The sequence below is a fragment of the Artemia sp. Qi Xiang Cuo genome, chromosome 4 (genome assembly GCF_049724085.1).
Source record: "Artemia sp. Qi Xiang Cuo chromosome 4, ASM4972408v1, whole genome shotgun sequence".
Lineage (NCBI taxonomy): Eukaryota > Metazoa > Arthropoda > Branchiopoda > Anostraca > Artemiidae > Artemia > Artemia sp. Qi Xiang Cuo.
Window position 1 is genome coordinate 44,263,857 of NC_142797.1, and position 22,918 is coordinate 44,286,774.

The window sequence follows — 22,918 nt, forward strand, 5'->3', positions numbered from 1 at the left end:
AAAGATGGTTGGAGCAGTCAAGATGTTAAAAGTAGAATAGCCAAGGCTCAGGGTGTTTTTTCACAGTTAAAAAAAAGTTTGGAAGAATAGGAAAATAAGTCTGCAAACCAAGATTAGAATACAAGATTACAAGATTATAATATTATACAAGATTAGATTATACAAGATTAGAAAAATGTGGTTCAATACCTCTCTCTAGGGCTATAATGAGAGAAAGGTTGAGATGGCTAGGACACGTTTTGCGGATGAAGGATGCAGATTGCCGAAGGTTGTCCTTTTCGACCAACCGTCTATGGCTAAACGGAAAGCAGGTCGTCCTTGTCTAGGTTTGGAGGACGTCATCAAGAAAGATTCAAAGGAAATGGGACTTCGCGGGAGGGTGTAAAAAGGGAAGCTTTGAATAGATTGGGATGGAGGAGGAGAGTGCGTAGCTGTGTTGGCGTCAGGCCGCTTGGTGCTCCGGTGAGTTGTTAATAGCAGTATAACATCAGATTCAGCATATCAGAGAACCTTTCTATAGAGGTTTTAAGGCTAATTTCTATAAAAATGCAGAATTTTGTATTTTTTGCCGGCAAAAAGATCACGGATGCGCGGTTATTTCTTTTTTTTTGCTTTCCAGGGGTGATGGCATCAAACCAATGGTTCTAGAAGATCAAGCGAGGGCTCATTCAGATGAAAATTAAAAGTTCTAGCGCCCTTTATAAGAGACCTAAAAGATTGGAGGGAAACTAGCCCCCCTTCCGCGCCAATTTTTCCCCAAAGATATTAAATTAATATTTTGAGAAAGATATGTTGTTCAGTATAGAAAAAAAATGAAACAACTATGCATCTGGAGATGATATGACCCCCCCCAAGCTCTGGGGAAGGGCAAAGGAAATTTGCCCACTGTTTACACTTAGTGTTTGTTATTAGTGAATCTATAGCAATTTTTTTTGGGGGGGGGGGGGATTTCAGAGAGTGAGATTTTCGATAGGATAATTTTCCCTTTGAAGGGAAATTTCCTGAGAAATTTTCAAGGGAAACTTTTTACTTGGGGAATTTACCAGAATTAATGCATGGAATTTGTTTTATCTGTTTACTTTCTCTTTGGCCACTCAATTTCACAAATGGAGATGTTCCGGTTCAGTTGAGATTTTTAACGGTGTTGGAATTTCTGGGGGGATTTTTACAAGGGGTTTCACAGAAAACAGTCACTATAAAGGAAATTTCCATGGGAAAAAAATTTCTTTGGGGGGGGGGGGTACCGGAAAAGTTTTTTGAGAAGGAGTGGAGGTATTTCAGGAATGATTTAAAAAATAGTAATTAATAAAAAAAAGTATTTTTTGAACGAATGTAAGGAAAATCCTCCGAGGGGAATTGTCCGCAGGAAATTTCCCTGGGAGAATTTTCAGTGATGATGGAAGTCTCCACAGGGAATTCTTCAGGTGGGGTGGAGAGATCTTACGTTGCAGAATTTTTCATGGAGGAATATTTCATGTGGGAGGGACTCCACGGACGAGGAGACGGATTTACCGGTACAACTTGGAAAACAACAAGAAATTAAATAAACAAGTTTTTTTCCACTGAAACTAAGGAGCAACATTAAAACTTGAAACGACTAGAAATTATTTCATATATAGGGAACTACTCCTTCTTTAATCCCTCACTGTTTATGCAAAGTCTGATTTTTCCCCCATTCTTGAGAATGACTCCCAAAACATAAAGGGTCATTTAACTGGAATAATAAGTTATCTTAAAGTACTAAAAATCTGTAGCTTAAAAAGTGAGAGATTGAGGAGGGTCCTGACGCCCTCGTATACAGAATAATTTTTATTAAATTTAATTATTACTTTTTACTTTCAATTGAAACCACTTGTTTTTATTTAATAATATGAAAGACAACAACGTACTAACTATTCAAACAGAAATATAAAAAAACTGGAAATATTTTTTTCTGTTCTGCAAATTCAATGCTCCTCTCGGGAATGAATATGGAAGGGAGACTTGATTTGAAATATTGTAATTTTTTCTTTAGACTACCACTTTTCTTGCTTATGTTCTAGAAAAACTGCTCTGGTTTTTTTCCTCATCTTTTTCTTTCGGCAGCACTACCTCCAAAGTGCAAGAAAAAATCTAGTGCACGTGTACACCCCTGGTGGTTATCGAAATGGGCACAAGCTGATATTTCAGCTTGCGCTGTATTTTATGTTGCCTATTTTTACCAATTCCTGAATCTTCTGAGCCTTGCCATGAATTCTGCTATCATAGGATTTGACGGGTATTTAGCGGGTCCCTCAATCAAAAATGTGAAACATGGGGGGAAGATAATAACAATGATTAGCCTGCTGTCTCAACCTTAATGATGCGGTATATAAAGTGTGCCGGTCACCAGCCAATGCCAACCAGCTGATGGTGATGACTGTGTACGATTCATTAGGATGCCCACATACTACAGCAATAGTAGAAGATATGGACTTACTAGTTTTTCCACTGTACCACACAAAGCGAGACTATAAATCAGTGTTTTCCTATTCCAAGTCAAAGTCACAAAAAATGGAGGCCGTCTGTGGGATATCTTGGGATACAAAGTGAAACCCGTCGACCTCTTTTGGATGCGATTTGACTTCAAAATTTTTAGTATAGGAAAATTTGGACCAATGAAAAACTCGATAAAGAAGAGAGATTTCCAAGATATCGCTGGACTGTTTAAGGATTCAGCTTCAATAAAAGACGACATTAGCAAAGCTGGAGAGAAGGTATCATTTTTTGTTTAAAGCTGCAGAAAATGAAATAAATCTTGGCCGGGCTCATTACAGGAAGTTCCTAGGAAAATTTAGAAGTTTTGAGAAGCCTATTGGGGCTAAAAACGCTCCCCCAACGAGCCATGCTTGGAAGTATTATTTACTTCTAGCGTACCTTCGAGCACAAGCATGGAAAAATGTTGAGTGTCGACTGGATTCTTTGAAGTTTGGTTAGATTCTGAGGCAAGTAGAATTACGAGCTGTTTTCTGATAGATCATCGGCAATGCCCTCTCTTCTTTTAGAGTTTCACTGTAATTGCAAGGGCAAGTGTGCGAATGACATGTATGATAACATTTCCTGTCACTTTCTCAATCAATTTTTTTTTTGCACCAACCTCAAATTCAGCCTCAATAAACTCAATTTTGTCAAAGAGCTATAGCAGCAGACTTTTCAGAATCGGAATCAATGCATATATTTATTTGGGTAGTAAAATAATTATTTCTATAGAAATTTGTTTGAGAATGCTCCCTTTTTTACATGTCTCCTGAACTATATTGATTTTCAAACAGTTCGTGATAACGAACTGTAAGTAAGGAGCGATCCGGCTCAATAATAACCGAAAATCTAAAAAACAGAATTTTGATACCAATAGATACATAAAAAAAAAAAAAAAATTTATGCTGATTTGAAATATAGGCCTATAGGTTTTATAAAGTTTAGTCTTAGTCTCCAAAAGTTGGAGTCTTACCCTCCTGAGAAAATTTGTTTTATTTCGAAAAAAGGTGGAAACAACCCTAAAAGTCATAGAACCTTAATGAAAATCACATCATCAGATTCGGCGTATCAGAGAACCCTCTTGTAGAGGTTTCACGCTTCTATCTGCAAAAACGTGGAATTTTATATATTTTTGCCAGAAGAAAGATCACGGATGCGTGTTTATTTGTTTTTTTGTTTGTTTTTTTTTTTTTCCAAGGGTAATCTTATTGACCCAGGGGTTCTAGAATGTCCCGGAAGGGCTCATTTGAATGAAAATTAAAAGTTTTAGTTCTCTTTTTAAGTGACAAAAAAAATGGAGGGCAACTAGGCCCCCTAGCACGCTCATTTTTTTCCCAAAGTCACCCGATCAAAATTTTAAGATTGCTATTTTGTTTAGCATTGTCGCAAAAAAAAATAATAACTATGTCTTTGAGGATGAATTAATCCCCCACAGTCCCCGGGGGAAAGGCTGCAAGTTCTGAACTTTGCCCACTGTTTACATATAGTATTGGTTATTGGGAAGTATACAGACGTTTTAAGGGGGGATTTTATTTAGCTGGTTGGGGGGGGGGGGCGTTGGGGGTTACGTGGGAACCTATTTCTATGGAGTAGGTTTTCATGGGGAAGGGTTATTGCTATGAAGGGGGTGCCAGATTTCCCAGCATTATCTAAAAAAAAAACAATCAGAAACTAAATAAAAAAAAAAAAAACTTTTCAACTGAAAGTAAGGAGCAACATCAAAACCTAACACGAACAGAAATTTATTACGTATATTATTGGTTTTGCCCTCTAGTCAATACCTCGCTCTTTACGCTAAATTTTTTTTTAGTACTTTCATAAGAGCTATTTATTCTAATTAACGGCCTTTTTTGATTAAGGGTCATTCTTAAAGAATTGGAACTTTAGAGTAAAGAGCGAGGTATTTACTAGGGGGCAAACCCCCTAATATACGCAATAAAAGTATACGAATATAGAAGTTCGTTACGTAAAATAATTCGTAAGTTACGTATATTTATTATTAATAAAAACGTTCGTAAATAAAATTAAACAACTGTCGGGAAAGCCATTTAACCAGAAAAATTAAAATTAATGTGCAAATTTCGTTGTAATTATTCATGTATGGTGAGCCAAAATCAAAACATGCATTAATTCAAAAACGTTCAGAAATTAAATAAAAAACATGTTTTTTAACTGAAATTAAGGAGCGATATTAAAACTGAAAACGAACAGAAAATATTCCTTATATGAAAGGGCCTCGCTCTCGCTCCCCCTCCTCAACGCCTCGCTCTTTACGCTAAATGTTTAATGTTTCACAAAACTATTTTTTTAAAAATTGAAAAAATTACCTTAAAGAGCGAGGCGTTGAGGAGGGGACAGCACCTTCATATACAGAATAATTTCTGTTCGTTTTAAGTTTTAATGTCTCTCCTTACTTTCAGTTTAAAAAAACTTTTTTATTTATTTAATCTACCTAAGAACAGTTTTCTCCAGTCTGTTTTTCTTGTTTTGGGAAGGTAATCAGTAAGATTTTTTTTTATCATTTTGTAAGCTCTTACGTGAGTTTCTCTTGTGCTTTATAGATTCCATGTTTTATTTTGTATTATTTCTTAGTTAGATTGTTTAAGAAGTGTTTAATTGTGGTCTAAAGAATATTTAAACCCATCTCTTCTACAAGCCCTGGGGTTTTTGTGAAGATTACTATCTTCTGATTTAATCTCGTTCTTATGAATAAAAGACTACATTACCATATTGATATAAGGATAGTTCTCTATGATACTTTTATTAAATACCAGTGTATTACTTTTGTGAGAATAATTTTATTCTTCGCTTTTATTTCAGCACAGAATCCTCAAGACCCATATTTGCTATGAGATATTCTCTCCGGAAAAACATCTAATAAAGGGCAACACGTAGCAAATTTTGTAAGTGATGGCAATAAAAAACAATTTTTACTAAGAACGCAAAAATAGCCAACGTCTAGAAACGCATTTGTTACCATCCTCTTCGAAAAACAAATCGTATTTTGGAAGAAAGTTCGAAACCTCTACATTGTGGCCCCTTCGTATACCGAACTGCATCGTTTAATTTTCCTCAATGGACCACTTTGGATAGGTTTTCTTCTTTTTTTTTAAACTAGACACAATTTTCTGAGGCTCGAAATTTTTGAGAAATAAATTTACGCTTAATAAAATTTATATATTTGGAACATGTGAACTGCCTGGGCCCAAAACTGACATTTTCTTACGTGTATATAATTCTAAAAACTAGCGTTTTACCATTCACGTCAAATTGCAAGGCTTGATCTATACAGCCAGTTCTTAGGAGAGAGGGCTTAAAACTTCTTGTATAGAGCTATAGACCATGACAAATAGATTGAAAACCTTAGAACATAAATTCCCTGGCATTTTGATGATTGTTCGCCAAAAACTAATGTTTGGTCGAACAAAATAGCACAAAACTTAGTTTTACTTCAGTACTATCTCTTTTGTTACTTATAACGATCCTTTTCTACTGAAAAGTCATCAAAAACCTAGGTAATCAATGCAGCATTCATTATATTATCAGATTAATTAAAAAAACTTCTTCCACAAAATAAGTTCTTCAAAGAAAAGTAAAGAACTCCATTAAACCAAAAATGAGCAAAAATAAAGTCAAATGATCTACCAAGGGTGAAACTACCACAAATCAGCATCGATAAAAAAATGAAACTCAAAACGAACAGAGATTAGTATGAGTAGGGCTTAAAACCCCCATGCTTTCCCAAGGCCAGAACATAATTTGCACTTTACTGAAAAAATATAAATGTTTTTACTTTTTAATTTTAATAAATCAAATAATATTAACATTCTGATTATTAAATATCAGTATATGTATATTAAAACGACAATGCTCAATGCACATTCATTCAGCGGATAAATTACAACCCTTGCCCTGAGGGCTGTGAGGGGGGTTGTCATCCTCAAAGACCTAACTTCCAGAATTTTCAACTACGTTAAACAAAATAGGAAAAAAAATTGATTGGATTTGCTTGGGGAAATGGTGGGCGTGAGAGGGGCGTTAGTTGCTCGCCAATCACTTTCAACTATTAAAAAAGGCACTAGCCCTTTCAATTTCCAATCGAATGGGCCCTTTTGAAGTTTCTACGACAACGCTTTCAATAAAATCCTTATATGCTCCCAAGGCATAACTTACAACCCTTGCCCTGAGGGCTTGTCATCTTAAAAGACATGACTTCCAGACCTTTCAACTACGTTAAAAAATTGCTATCTCACAATTTTGATAGGATGTGTTTTGGGAAATGGTGGGCGTGAGAGGGGGTTAGTTGCCCTCTAATCCTTTCCAACTATTAAAAATGACACGAGTCGTTTCAATTTCCAATCGAATGAGCTCTTTTGAAGTTTCTACGACAACGCTTTCTATAAAAACCTTATATTCCCCAGGGTATAACTTAAAATCCTTGACCTGAGGGCTGTGAGGGGGTTGTCATCCTGAAAGACATAATTTCCGGACCTTTCAACTACGTTGAACAAAATAGCTATCTCAAAATTTTGATTGGATGTGTTTGGGGAAATGATGGGCGTGAGAGTGGGGGGGGGGGGTCACTTGCCATCCAATCACTTTCGACTATTAAAAAGGGCACTAGCCGCTGCAATTTCCAATCGAATTATTCCTTTTCGAAGTTTCTACGACAACGCTTTCTATAAAAAAAAAACAACTTATATGCCCCCAGGGCATAACTTGCAACCATTGCCCTGAGGGCTGTGGGGGAGTGTAATCCTCAAAACATAACTTCCAGACTTTTTAACTGCGTCGAACCAAATGGCATTCTCAAAATTTTGATTGGATTTATTTGGGGAAATGGAGGGTGTGAGAGGGGTGTTTGTTATCCTCCAATTACTTTCGGCTATTAAAAGGGCATAGCCCCTTCTAATTTCTAATCGAAAAAGCCCTTTTTGGAGTTTCTAAAACATCACTATCTATAAAAAAATCTTATATGACCCCAGGGCATAGTTTACAACCCTTGCCCCGAGGGTTCTGAGGGGGTTATCATCCTCAAAGACCTAATTTCTATAACTTTTAACACCGTTGAACAAAATGGCTATCCAAAAATTTTAATTGTATGTGTTTTGGGAAATGGTGGGCGTGAGGGGGGGTTAGTTGCCCTCAAATCACTTTCGACTATTAAAAAGGGCACTAGCCCTTTGAATTTCCGATCGAATGAGCCCTTTTTCAAGTTTCTACAACAAAACTTTCAATAAAAACCTCATATACCCTCAGTGCATAATTTACAACCCTTACCCTAAGGGCTGTGGGGGGAGAGTCATCCGCTTAGAAATAATTTCTGGACCTTTCAAATACTTTGAACAAAATGGCTATCTCAAAATTTTGATTGGATATGTTTGGATAAATGGTGGGCGTGGAAGGGGTGTTAGCTGCCTTCCGATCAATTTCGACAGTTAAAAAGGGCATTAGCTATTTCAATTTCCAATCAATTGAGCCCTTTTTGAAGTTTCTACGACAAAGATTTCTATAAAAAACCTTATATTCCCCTTGGGCATAACTTACAGCCCTTGCCCTGAGGGCTATGGGGGGGTGGGGGGTTGTCTTCCTCAAAGACCTAATTTCCAGAACTTTCAACTACGTTGAACAAATCACTCACTTCAATCACTTTTTGCTATTAAAAAGATCACTAGCCCTATGAAATTCCAATTGAATGAGCCTTTTTTGAAGTTCCTACGACAAAGCTTTCTATAAGAACCTTATATGCCCCTAGGGCGTAACTTACAGCCCTTGCCCTGAGGGCTGTGGGGGAGTCTATTCCTGAAAAACATAATTTCTATCTGGAAATCAACTACACTGAACAAAATGGCTGTCTCAAAATTTTGATTGGATGTGTTTGGAGAAATGGTGGGCGTTGGAAGGGGTGTTAGTTGCTTTCCAATCACTTTCGACTATTAAAAAGGGCACAAGCCACTCCAATTTCCAATCGAATGAGCCCTTTTCGAAATTTCTACGACAGCTCCTTCGATACGAAGTGCCCTGGTGTAAGACCAAGAAGCCAAAAATAATAACACATTGTGCCAACATCGTTCTTCACTTAGGCAGTGCTATTGCGCTGCTTATGATAAGGGCTTAAGAATAAGCACGAACCCCACTGCGGTATATAAGCTTGGCCTTAGAGCCATTTTTGAAGATGGTTCAAAACCTTTTAATATTTTAGGCCATGACAAACTGATTGGCTCTATGGCCAACGTTTTCAACCTTCTTGGCTAAAAATTAGTGTTCTGTGGCACAAACTGACAAAAAACAGCACCGTCCTGTGGTTTTTCAAGGTGTGGGCTGAAAATCTTATGTTTTGATTATCTTAGGATTCTCATTTACGGGCATATTGATCCTCTAGAAGCCAACATTGGTGGTCTATGGTACAAAATAGAAGTAAACGTCCCTTTGCTGTGGCATGATCTCTTTTGTTACTTAAAAATGACACTATGCATTGGCATTATTTTCAAAAGAGCCCTCCCTTAATATATTACGTGCCTAGCTTGATATAATTCTCCTTGGGATGAAAAAAAAAACACTCTGGCATGACCATTTTGCTGCTTAAAAATTTGGCATTTCCTGATGATTTATCAGGAACCTTTGCCAATCACTACAACACCCATACCGCTATCAGCTGACAATGTATGAATAAAAAAATATATACACAAGTCACTTCGCTACTCACGTCATACTTTAGAGCCGTTTTCGAAATGGAAGGGGGGGTGTGTGTAAAGCGTCCCATTAAGGGTTGTAGACAATGATAAATTGATTGGTTATACTACAATTTGCATTTCATGGCATTATGATCCTCATACTAAAACTTCGGTCTTTTGTGGAGCAAAACGACAGGAAACTCCACTTTGCTATGGCATGATCTTTTTTGCTAGCTGAAAAGGTCATCATCTGCTGAAAGTTTAGCAAAAACCTTGGTAATCATTGTAGCATTCATCTTATTATCAAGTAACGATTTAACTGAAAAAATATAAATGTTTTTACTTTTATAATTTTAATAAATCAAATAATATTAACATTTTGATTACTAAATATCAGTATATGTATATTAAACTGACAATGCAATTTCATTTGTATTTTTTCAGTAAAGTGCAAATTTTGTTCTGGCCTTGGGAAGGCATAGGGTTTTGCGCCCAACTTATGTTAATTTCTGCTCGTTTTGAGTTTGACTCGGTTAATTATTGTTATTTATTTTCGTTTTGGGTTTAATTTACTCATAAATGCTAATTTTTGGTAGTTTCACGCTTGGTAGATTATTTGATTTTACTTTTGCTAATTTTTTATTTAATTGACTTCCTTACTTTCCTTTGAAAAATTTATTTTGTGGAAAATCTTTGTTCGTTTTATATTGAAATAGTCTTTTCAGGGGAAAAGAAAATGATACTTTAAATCTTTTCGTTTTTTAAGACTTTATAGTTTGGCCTGCTATTTGAATGCCGGAGAAAAATTTTGAGCAATTTTTAACAGCATACACCGTTTTAAAAATCTGGACACAAATAGTACTGTTTAATTTAGTTTCATAACTCCTCTAGTTGACCTGTAATGGAAAACTTGATACCATTCGCAAGAAAATCTGTTTACTTTCTTTGATAGGTTGGATACACTTACGCTATTTGGATTTGGTTAAATTTTAAGAGTAGAAGTAGCCCCGAACGTTTGAACATAATACCCTCAGTTGTTCTTGGGACACTGCTGAGATGCCCTATTGGGAATTAGCATTATCACAGTGCATTTTAATTTAATCTTAAGTCAACATTTAGTTTTTAAACATATAAAAATTGGATTTGAGGAAGACTAAGATCTATTCTATAAATAATATACAACAACTTTCTATACAAACCTTAAATGCCCCCAGGGCATAACCTACAACCCTTGCACTGAGGGCTCTAAGGGGGTTATCATCATAAAAGACCTAATTTCAAGAACTTTCAACTACGTTGAAAAAAATGGATATCTCAAATTTTGATTGGATGTGTTTGGGAAAATAGTGGGCGTGAGAGGGGCATTAGTCGCTATGCAATCACTTTCACTATTAAAAAAGGCACTAGCCCTTTCAATTTCCAATTGAATGAGCCCTTTTGAAGTTTCTACGACAACGCTTTCAATAAAAACCTTATATGCCCCCAGGGCATAACTTACAACCCTTGCCCTGAGGGCTGAGGGGGGGGGGGAGGGGTTTTCATCCTTAAAGACCTAATTTCCAAAACTTTTAAGTACTTTCAATAAAATGGCTATTTAAAAATTTTGATTGGATGTGTTTTGGTAAAAGGTGGGAGAGAGAGGGGGGTTAGTTGCCCTCAAATCACTTTTGACTATTAAAAAGTGTACTATCCTTTGAATTTCAAATCGATAGAGCCCTTTTTCAAGTTTCTACGACAAAGATTCCAATAAAAACCTTATATGCCCCCAGGGCATAACTTATAATCCTTGCCCTGAGGGTTCTGGGTGAATGTTCTCCTGAAAAATATGTTTTCTATCTGGAAATCAACTACCCTGAACAAAATGGCTATCTCAAAATTTTTATTGGATGTGTTTGGGGGAATGATGGGTGTGGGTGGGGGGGGGGGCTAGTTGCCCTCCAATCACTTTCGACTATCAAAAAGGGTACTAGCCCTTTGAATATCCAGTCGAATGAACTATTATTGAAGTTTTTACGACAACACTTTCTTTAAAAACCTTATATTCCCCCAGGGCAAAACTTAAAACCCTTGCCCTGAGGGATTTGGGGGAGTTTCCTCCTCAAAAACATATTTTCTATCTGGAAAATAACAACGCTGAACAAAATGGCTATCTCAAAATTTTGATTCGATGTGTTTGGGGGAATGAAGGGCGTGAGGGGGGAGCTAGGTTGCACTCAAGTCACTTTCGACTATTAAAAAGGGTACTAGCCCTTTGAATTTCCAATCGAATGAGTCTGTTTTGAAGTTTCTACGACAACGCCTTCTATAAAAACCTTATATGCCCCCAGGGCATAAGTTAAAACCATTACTTTGAGGGCGGTGGGGGAGTGTTTACCTCAGCAACATATTTTATATGTTGAAATCAAATACGCTGAAAAAAATGGCTATCTCCAAACTTTGATTGGATGTGTTTGGGGGAATGATGGGCGTGACGGAGGGGGCTAGTTGCCCTCCAATCACTTTCGACTATTAAAAAAGTACTAGCGCTTTGGATTTCCAATCGAATGAGCCTGTTTTGAAGTTTCTACGAGAACGCCTTTTATAAAAACCTCATATGCCCCCAGGGCATACCACAAACCCCTTTGCCTGAGGGTTGTGGGGGAGTGTCCTCCTCAAAAATATATTTTCTATCTGGAAATCAACTACGCTGAACGAAATGGCTATATAAAAATTTTGATTGGATGCGTTTGGGAGAATGATATGTGTGTGTGTTGGGGGGGGGGGGGCTAGTTGCCCTCCAATCACTTTCGACTATTAAAAAGGCTGCTAGCCCTTTGAATTTCGAATTGAATGAACCTGTTTTGAAGTTTCTACGCCGACGCCTTCTATAAAAACCTTTTATGCCCCCAGGGTATAACTTAAAACCCTTGCCCTGAGGGTTGTGGGGAAGTGTCCTCCTCGAAAACATATTTTCTATCTGGATATAAAGTACGCTGAACAAAATGGCCATCTCAAAATTTTGATTGGTTGTGGTTGGGGGAATGCTGGGCGTGGGGGGGCTAGTTGCCCTCCAATCACTTTCGACTATTAGAAAAGGATACTAGCCCTTTGAATTTCAAATCGAATGAACCTTTCCTGAAGTTTCTATGACAACACCTTCTATAAAAACCTTATATACCCCCAGGGCAAAACTTAAAATCTTTGCCCCGAGGGTTGTAGGGAAGTGTCCTCCTCAAAAACATATTTTCTATCTGGAAATCAAATACGCTGGACAAAATGGTTATCTCAAAATTTTGATTGGGTGTGTTTGGGGGAATGATGGGGGGGGCTAGTTGGCCTCCAATCACTTTTGACTATTAAAACGGGCACTAGCCCCTTGAATTTCCAATCGAATGAGCCTTTTTTTTAAGTTTCTACGACAACGCCTTCTATAAAAACCTTACATACCCCCAGGGCATAACTTAAAACCCTTGCCACGAGGGTTGGTGGGGAGTGTCTTCCTTAAAAAGATATTTTCTGTCTGGAAATCAACTACGCTGAACAAAATAGCTATATCAAAATTTTGATTGGATGTGTTTGGGGGAATGATGGGCGTGGGGGTGGGGGGCTAGTCGCCCTCCAATCACTCCCGAGTATTAAAAAATGAACTAGCCCTTTGAATTTCCAATCAAACGAGCCTTTTTTGAAGTTTCTACGACAACGCCTTCTATAAAAACCTTATATGTCCCCAGGGCATAACTTAAAACCCTTGCCCCGAGGGTTGTGGGGGAGTGTCCTCCACTAAAAGATATTTTCGATCTGCACATCAACTACGCTGAACAAAACGGCTATCTCAAAATTTTAATTGGATGTATTTGGGCGAATGATGGGCATGGGGGGGGCTAGTTGCACTCCAATCACCTTAGACTATTACAAAGGGCTCTAGCCATTTGAATTTCCTATCGAATGAACCTTTTTTGAAGTTTTTACGACAACACCTTCTACAAAAACCTTATATGCCCCCAGTGTATAACTTAAAACCCTTGCCCCGTGGGTTGTGGGGAGTCTCCTCCTCAAAAAGATATTTTCTATCTGGAAATCAACTACGCTGAACAAAATGGCTATCTCAAACTTTCGATTGGATGTGTTTGGGGGAATTATGGGCGTGGGGGGCGCTAGTTGCCCTCAAATCACTTTTGACTATTAAAAGGGCACTAGACACTCCAATTTCCAATCGAATGAGCCCTTTTCGAACTTTTTACGACAACTCCTTCGATACGAAATGCCCGGGTATGAAAAAAAAAACAAAACAAAAAAAAGAACAACACATTTTGCCCACATCGTCAGGCAGCGCTTTACTTAGGCAGCGCTAGCGCGCTGCCTATGATTTAAAGACGAATGGGAGATTCAAAGGCTTCTATTTAAGATTTTAGGCCAGTTTGTCTTCGAATTTTCATTCTGTCACATTGTGATTATCTTAGGGCCAAAATTGCTGTTTTTTAGCGGAAAATGGCAGAAAATAGCACTTTGCTGTGGTATAATCTCAGTTGCTAACTAAAAATTGCACTAGAAATTACCACTGTCTAATAAACAGATTAACCTTGTAATTACAGTACTTCAAGAATGGGCTTACTTATTCACGTTTTTGTTCAAACAGTAAATCAGTTCAAATCTTTTGAAAGCCGATCAGTATATTAAACTCTTGAAAATACAAACTGCTATAATATTTGCACTCTAAAATGCTTTCAGGAAGCACTAGTCCAACTTCAATCTAAAGAACGGGATTTGCAACCTCCCTCAAGTTAAGGATACCTTTTTTTCACTTTAAACTTTAATGTCACTCTTTTATTTCATTTGAAAAAACGAATTGTTGTTGCATCAGAGTGTTTTTAGTAACTAGATTATTTTGAAAAACTAAACAGTATATAAATTAAAATAAAGTAAGTATTGCATTAAATTGCCTTAGTTTTTGGTCTTGATCAATACATTTACATCGCTAGGACTATAGTTCCCTTACCTCAAAGTTTATTTCTCCAGATTTGGATCTTCTGATGGTTTTAAAGACAAAATGGGCATACTGTGAAGCATCTAAAAATGAACATGCTATTAATACTTTACCATGTTTATCTACGATGGGCTTTTTTGACTGTGATAGAAGTAAAAAAAAGTTATATTTTTGAATTGCCACACAAATGGGGGAGTGTTAACGTAAGTAATATTATAAACCGGCATAGTATCAACTACATTATATTGTCTCTAGAACATACAATTTTTACTCACCAATTTTTGTAATAGTGATAAATGTTCTAATTTATTTTCCTAGCACAGTTCAAATGATTACTAATATAAAAGAAGTATTAAAGGGGTTTATAGGTATGTCAAATAATTATCAACTATTTAGGTGGGGCAACGTTGTGTATGTACATTTGAAATATTTTGTATGCCTTTATGAAAAATTTGAATTTCTGTGGAATGTTACTTTTGAAAACACCGTGATATTCTGTTCCATTGTTCGTTTTTGGGATTGAAATATGCCCTTTTACGTACAAAAATTCTTTTTCTCGGGTGGGGCAAAGACACCAGCATGGGTCCTTGCAGCCTACCTAAGGAACTGTTATACAAAATCTACACTTGGGGTCTGGGGGGTAGTCTTTGCAAGGCCCAGTTTGAATTTATTTACATTAAAATTTAGAATTTAATATATTTTGCAAGTAATGTCGTGTCACAATATTTTAGGCTTTGCTGAATTACCAAACTGAGCAATGATACGACTATGGGTTTACCTAAGAGGGGATACAACTAAAATGTTTTTTTTTTGAGGGAGGTATTATGTACCTTGTTTGGAATATTTACGCGAAAATTCTTGTTTTGGCTATATTAGCAAAAAATGTTGGGTGTCTCAACAAAGGGAAACTTCCTTTCAAACGCGGGGCCCGATTGGCCCCAATCATCCCAATCGCCCTTTATTTGACCCTGGTGTCATAGATACCAAATTGGCGCAATCATCACTTTATTCGTTAGTTGCAAGTCATAGAGTGACAAATCAGCAACTTCTGTTAGATTTAGAAATTCTATCATGAATTCAATTCCTCCTTCCTGCATATCGTTTACACACGCTACAATAACACGTTCCTTATATTGTAATTTTCTGAAATATCCAAATTACGCAATAGTATAATTATCGTATTATTTTTTAGTTTTAGGTCATATTTTCTTTTGCAATCCAATGCTATTTGTTGTTGTTTCATGTTCCATACCCTTTTCTTTAACTGTCCAGAGACATTTTTAATCTTTTGTAATTTTGCACGTGTCATAAATACTAAATATTCATTCTTCAATCTAAATTAGCACGTTCCGTCATTCATTGTAATTTCGCTTTGTCATCTAACCGCTCACGCGCGTTAAACTAACGCGTTCCTTCCTTCCGTTGTAAGTTTGCTTTGTCTTCTAACCGAAATTTTATTGTGCAACATTTTTGTTTACAGTTTAATATCATTTTGTTGTTTTTTGTCCCATGCCTTTTTCTTTAGCTGTTTAGAGTAGTTTGTCAATTTTTGTAATTTTGTATTACGTCATAAATACCAAAACAGATACGACCACTACTGAGGGGGAAACGGCATATTTTTTTGTTCTTTAAATGTATATAAATATGACGTCACTCACATGAATTTTGTTTCCAAAATAAAACTCCAAACGAATTTTCACAAACTCTGGACCTATCTTGATCGTTTTTTCAGGCTAGAAAATCCTAAAACATGAGGCTGTTTCCTAGAAAATTTATGTATACATACGTATACAAAATTTTTGTACGCTTATATAATGATTTCAAATCATGAATTTACTTTATATAATTTGTTTCCACTTATTTTATGAATATTCTGATTTCTTTTAGTAAGGGAGTGCAATAGTGAAGCTTTGCGAGGTCCAAAGAACATATGCACCATTCCAAGCGAAGTGAGTTCCGCCACCTAGGGCCAAAAGCTCGAGCATTAACCTATCTTGATCGTTTTTTCAGGCTAGAAAATCCTAAAACATGAGGCTGTTTCCTAGAAAATTTATGTATACATACGTATACAAAATTTTTGTACGCTTATATAATGATTTCAAATCATGAATTTACTTTATATAATTTGTTTCCACTTATTTTATGAATATTCTGATTTCTTTTAGTAAGGGAGTGCAATAGTGAAGCTTTGCGAGGTCCAAAGAACATATGCACCATTCCAAGCGAAGTGAGTTCCGCCACCTAGGGCCAAAAGCTCGAGCATTAACCCAAACTTTATGAGGTCATCTGCAAGGTTCCTTTGCCCAGGCACTAGCCAAAGCCAAGCAAGGGCCCCAAACTAGAGCTAAAGGCGATATCTACCGATTATATCTCGCGAGGGCCGATGTATTTTACATTGTTACTATGGTTTATTTTTGCATATATCTGTTTTTTGGAAATTATCTTCATAATCCGCGGAAACAATTTTCTTCAGGATTTATTTTGGTAATGAAACACTGCATTTAAAGTACTATATACACACAGTTAAGCTTTATGATTTTATTCACGAACCAAGTTTGTTGACACACAGTAAAGCGCTGTCCAAATACTAAACCATAAACAAATTCAAATATCTAGAATCAAAATGTCGAGTTTAACGGTGTTCTTAGCAACGCTTTTAACCAAAGCTTCAAAATAAATATTGAGCTACTTTCAAAATAGAAACTAGATTAATGCTAATTGTACTTTTAAATTAAATATACCAGATTCCGTTACAATACGGCTAAATATTTAAATAGTGTTTGAGATAGTAAAAGACAAGGCCTATTGTATGGACATGGGTAACTCCCTGACAAGAGATGATCCTTAGATTATTTTTTTCTAATTTTTCAGCTAGTTAATAACTGTCATTTATTTATTATTAATATTATCTATTACGTGCCAATTATTATTCAGGTACTTATAAAAATAAATTCAGCTGTCACAAAATTAGACCGAACATAAAAGCATTTTTCATGTAAACAAGTGTGAGAATTATTACAAAAAACACAAGGAAAATTACTAACCAAAGTTAAATTAATTATAAATAATGTAATTTTTTTTTAAACAATCATTATAACCCCTAAGAGGATTTGCAGGTTTCTATCTTCGGTAAAATGATAGTTGCAACACGGATGCGAGTCTATAAGCCAGAACTTCATGGCCTGTTACGTCATGGTCACTCGCAAGGAAAGAAGACATGGCGTTTTGATATAAAAATAACTATGAAATTTTTTGAACAGGGACAATTTATTTTTATTTTTGCTTCTTAAGAGGAAATGATAGAAAACAATAACAACCTTTCAATCATATTCCCTTTTGAAAGAGTTGTAGCGTTTTGACCAAAAACCACATGATAGCGGTATCAACTACGGCGAAAAAAAATCCATAGCTAAATAAAGCATAGATGTCCAATAAGATAGAGACTGGGGATTTCTCTCTTTTAAAATAAGATAAATATGAATAAGAAAGTGCAGGTTAGTGTAACTTTTAAAAAATATAAAATTTTATAGTTAATACTATTCTCTTAAAACATTTTCCCCTTCCCCCAGAAAATAATTCCAGACTTGCCCTTGACATGATTCTTTTAAGAGATTTTGCTGGTGCCCAAGCATATACCTATGGAATGTACACTTTCTTTGAGCCCATTACACAGCAAGGACCCATACTACTAATACAAAATTGTCACGCCGTTAAGCCTCCTGAACCTGACATACCGGTGTTATGAGGGACCAAGAATTGAGTAGCCTACATTTCTGGGTTAGATTCACTATTGAAAACAATTTTAAAAGCTTTTCCAAGAAAATTTTTAAAAAGTAAAGTAAATAGCCAAACTAAAACCAAACAACCAGCAGAAATAAAATCATACAATAAGTATAACTGAAAGCGAGCAGGGATTACTGTGAATCGATAAACGAAACATACAGTTAGCATAACTTAAAATAAAGGTGTGCGGATAACTCAACCACTGTTTAACTACAGCAACGTTCAACTCAACCCTTGTAACTCATTAAATCAACCCCCATGTGACTCAGTCGTTTAAATCAACCCCCTTCAGCTCAACCTATAATTAACCTATACCCATTCCCTTCAACCTCATCCAACTCAACGCCTGTTCCACTCCACCTCCGTCTAACTCAACTCAGGTAAATTCAATTCCCGTGCAACTTCAATCCTAACCAACTCAGTCCCACTTCAATTCAACGGTATGCAACCCAACTCTGACCCCCCTGCAACCCAATCTACATTCAACCTTTCCTAATATGTTGGAGCGGTTGAGTTGAATTGGTGTTGAGTGGAATGAGAATTGTGTGCTATGAAAGTTGAGTTAAATGGGGTTGAGCTGAGTTAAATGAGAGTTGAATTTTACCGGGGTTGAGTTGATTGAGGGTTGAGCTGTATAGGGGTTGAGTTGAATTGGAGTTAAGCTGAATGTTGGTTGATTTGAACGAGAGTTGAGTTAAATGGATGGAGCTGAACGGGGCTAAGTGAAACGGGGTTTGAGTTTAATGGGAGTTGAGCTGAATGGTGGTTGATTTGAGCGAGAGTTGAGTTAAATGGGTTGAGCTGAACGGGACTGAGTGAAACGGTGGTTGAGTTAGATGGGATCCTAAGATAAGTAATTCAAATAAAGAAAAACTTAACACGAATAGAAAAAACTGTGAATGAATACATTGAACCTAGAGTGAAAACTTGAAAAAGACATAAATTACCGTAAGTAAGAACTAGACTGCCGAACCCACAAATCCCCTTGTACTGGACTGCCATCTACACTTTACTGAAGGCAAAATATATTTTTAACGTTTTTTTTCGGTATAATACTAAAAAATAGAACCACCAACACCTCCGAGGAATCTTATTATATATGTGAATGTATTTGTAATAATTAATTCTGTTTCATTAGTCCACCATATAATAAATGTTTTTGTTATTTCCTCACTTGCTATTCCTTACGGAACAGTGAAAAACAATTGGAAAAATCATTTACTGATTCACTAATTCTAAATATTTCTTTGCAAATTACCAAAGAAAAACGAGGTTATGTACCAAGTTTCAACACCTTCTAATGAAATAGAATTAAAAAGAAGCATAACCACGAAAAGGTTTACTATAGAATAGTAAACTTAATTCAAAGTCACAAATGTATTTATTTGACAAGACAGCCTTTTTTCTTTGTGTAAACTTCATTTTTATTTTGTTTTATTTGTTTATTTTATGACAAAGAATGTCTAATTAAATCCATGTCTAGGCTGTTGTAAAAATTATTTTTGCTCAGTTGTTTTTAAGCAAAATAAAATTTATATTTTTCTCATTTTTCTTTTTTTTTAGGATGCTTTCTGTGCATAAGACATTTAAAGTATTGTAAGAATGAAATCTGTTTTTTCTGAAGGTATGTTGTACATTTATTTCATAATAAAATACAAAACAAATTTCTATGGTAAGATAAAAATACCCTAATGTAAGGATATTTACAGGAAATGACGTTTCTATTATTGGGAGGGGATTATTTGAAAGGGTCAAAGAACTTCTGTATGGCATTAGCCGTAAAGGGTAACAAAAACAAGATCCAGCAAGAAGGATGCACACATACTAGTTAGGGTCAAGGTGCCTTTGAAGCTGCTTAGCCAACGGGCAAGGATTAAGTTGTACATGAGAGGCATCTCGCTCTTTACTATGTCAACGCTACTGTGCTGACACTTATAGTTAGAAAAGGAAGAGATATTTGAATACCTTCCCAAAATCAAAATAGACGCCTTGTTTTCTCTTTTCACAGCAGTTTGTTATAAAAATAGCATCTAAAGTTTCTTTATCCTCAAGAGAGGAAAGACAGGAATATCAAACTATTCACTTCTGGTTTCCATTAGCTCGTCTGAATATGTGACTGTTCCTTACTTTAAGAATGAGTTACATTATTCAAAGACGTTATTGTAGGTCTTACCTCCTAAAGGGAAAAACTGCGTAAAAATGTTGACAAACGAATCCTCGTCGATAGTTCCTGTAGGACAGCCCTGTTAATAAAAGAAAAAAGTAGTGTGCTATTTGAATAAATGAATATTTCCAGATTCTAGATTCTTCAGTGCTATTTTTTGACGGGTTAAACGATATTTGGGTAGCTATTTATCTGTTATAGCGCCTATGTTAAGTCCTTCATCTAAGAAGAACCTGTTTTTTTTACTAATCATAATGAAATATCACAAAATATGATGAAAATAAAACTATTTAGAAAGCAAGTTGTAATATATATTTGCACATTAGGGGGGAGGGGTAAAGTATAGTGGGTCTGCCTGCAAAATATACAAGGTACAATTATTCTGCATATTAGGAAGTAAGAATTGTTTTCTTACTTCACACTGTCCAAATACTTTACAACCACCTCCCCCCTTAATGTGAAAATATAAAGCCCAAATTCCATATTTCCCATCTATTCTGTCACTTCTCTTTGTCTTTCAGCTAAGCTGAAAGAAACTAACGAAGAAACCGATTCTATCATGCGTCAATGGATGAAGATCTTAACATAGGCGCTATAACAGAAAATTACCTTTGGTTATTAAAACGAAGTATTTTCACCAATATTTCCATACTGAAGGACAACAATATTTAATAGATACTAAATACAGGCGTGAAGTTCATTCAATAGTATTTGAACACAAAATAGAAACTCCTAACTCTGTGCCTCTAGATTGCCCCGTACTTATGATTGTTTATTAAATGCTAATGTAAATTACAAAATATGAAGCTTTCCAAAATCCAGGATCCTATAGTTTTTAATAGACCTACAGTAATTATATTTAAATGGGAGTAAGCAGGAATTTTGATGATTAGGATTAAGAACTAATTTTTTTAATAAAAGTTGTAGCCAAACAAACACAACCTGCTATAGGCTGGATATTATAAAGATATTAAAGTAAAACACAATAAACATAATAAAGCTCGTAAATATAAGAAAACGAAAGAAGAAATAAAAGGTAAAAAAAACAGTAATGACCTCTTACGGAGCACAACAAGAAAAGAAATTCATTACGATCAAATATTTTGGTATGAATGCGGCATTCTTAAATGAGAGAAAATATCAAAGTATGTTCCTATATTCATTATCAAGTGTCTTGAATAATTTAAATTCTCAGTTTAATTAAAGAGAAGCCAAAACGAGTGACTCAAATCCAAGTGCACATAAATTCGAATAACTACTTGTTAAAAGATAATTGAGAGAGGGTCTTGTAATAAAAAAGTTAGAAAATCAGACTAAATACTCAACACAAATACCCTGGTAAGCAGAAAAAGTTGCGTAAAAAACACACAATACCAGAAGATGGTATTTTTAATACTTATTTGATTCTCACTTGTCCCTAACTGCTTTACGCGCAGTTTTATCAATGAGAAGATGAATTGCATTATTTTGGCAGACTTTTATTGGCATAATCACTGCAGCAAAATTACTCATCCAAACACAAAAAAGGATATGTGGTTGTAAGTGAGAAATACAATAAATATCTTAATTTTTTTATAATTCCTAAATTCTCAACAATTTTGAACTAATCTTGTTCCCCCGGGAACAGTGGGGGATTAAGTCATCCTCAAAGACATATTAATTAGATTTTCGACTATGCTGAACAAAATGGCTATCTCAAAATTTCGATCGGGTGACTTCGGGAAAAAAAGAGCGTGGGAGGGGGCCAAGTTGCCCTCCAATCTGTTTCGTCACTTAAAAAGGGAACTAGAAATTTCAATTTCGTTTCCAATGAATACTTTCACGATATTCTAGGACTACTGGGTCAATACAATTATCGCTGGGAAAAAGAAACTAAAAAAATGAACAGTCATCCGTGATCTATCTTCTGGCAAAAAATGAAAAATTCCACATTTTTGTAGATAGGAGCTTGAAACCTTCGCAGTAGAATTCTCTGATACGCTGAATATGGTGGTGTAATTTTCATTAAGGTTCTATAACTTTTAGGGTTTTTTCCCCTTTTTTCGAAAATAAGCCAAATTTTCTCAGGCGCGTGGCTTTTGATGAGTAAGATTAAACTTGATGAAACTTATATATTTGAAATCACAATTAAAATCTAATTCTTTTGATGTATCTATTGGTATCAAAATTCCGGTTTTTAGACTTTCGGTTACCATTGAGCCGGGTCGCTCCTTACTTACAGTTCGTTACCACAAACTGTTTGATTAATATTTCAGTTAGTATAAGCTAGACTTCGTTTTTTATTATAATGCTAGCTACTGCTACAACTCGGATTTATCAATGATATCACTGCCACTAAAACTACTACCATTAATCAATATTTCAGTTACTATAAGCTAGCGTTCGTTCTTTATTGTAAAACTTGTCAAAAGACAAACGTCTTGCATCAGTATTCTTATGGTGATTTATTCAAATATTTCATGCCTATTAAGATCTATTCTAATATTTCAGTTACTATGGGCTAGAATTTGTTCTTACAATTACCTCTAACAATGTGTCTCTTTGAGTTTGCATATAAAACCGAACACTTGTACATTAACGTATAATGGTAACAGAGTCCTATCTGCACTATAATTTAAAACTATACAATTGAAAAGTATCAAAGATTGCCATTAAAGCTACAGCTTTAATTCCCACACATAATAATAATAATAATAATAATAATAATAATAATAATAATAATAATAGAAAGAAGGGTTTTTTATTTAGATCAAACAAATAAAAAAATCAACCACCAGAAGCAAACTTGTTTAGGCTATACACCCTTCAAAAAAAAACACCTGATATATTCATCGCTAT

The 22,918-nt window shown here is 35.6% G+C and overlaps 1 protein-coding gene across 3 annotated transcripts in view; it reads right to left on the bottom strand.

Annotated features, from left to right (window-relative positions):
- Positions 1-22,918, bottom strand: part of LOC148953150 (calsenilin-like) — an 82,065-nt gene that overhangs the window by 16,572 nt on the left and 42,575 nt on the right. For all 3 annotated transcript variants that reach the window (XM_089087551.1, XM_089087550.1, XM_089087547.1), the window contains exons 3-4: positions 20,090-20,159; positions 14,146-14,216 (exon numbers count right to left, since the gene is read on the bottom strand). In XM_089087551.1, the coding sequence (XP_088943677.1) occupies positions 14,146-14,216; positions 20,090-20,159 (141 nt within the window). The remainder of the gene's footprint in view (positions 1-14,145; positions 14,217-20,089; positions 20,160-22,918) is intronic.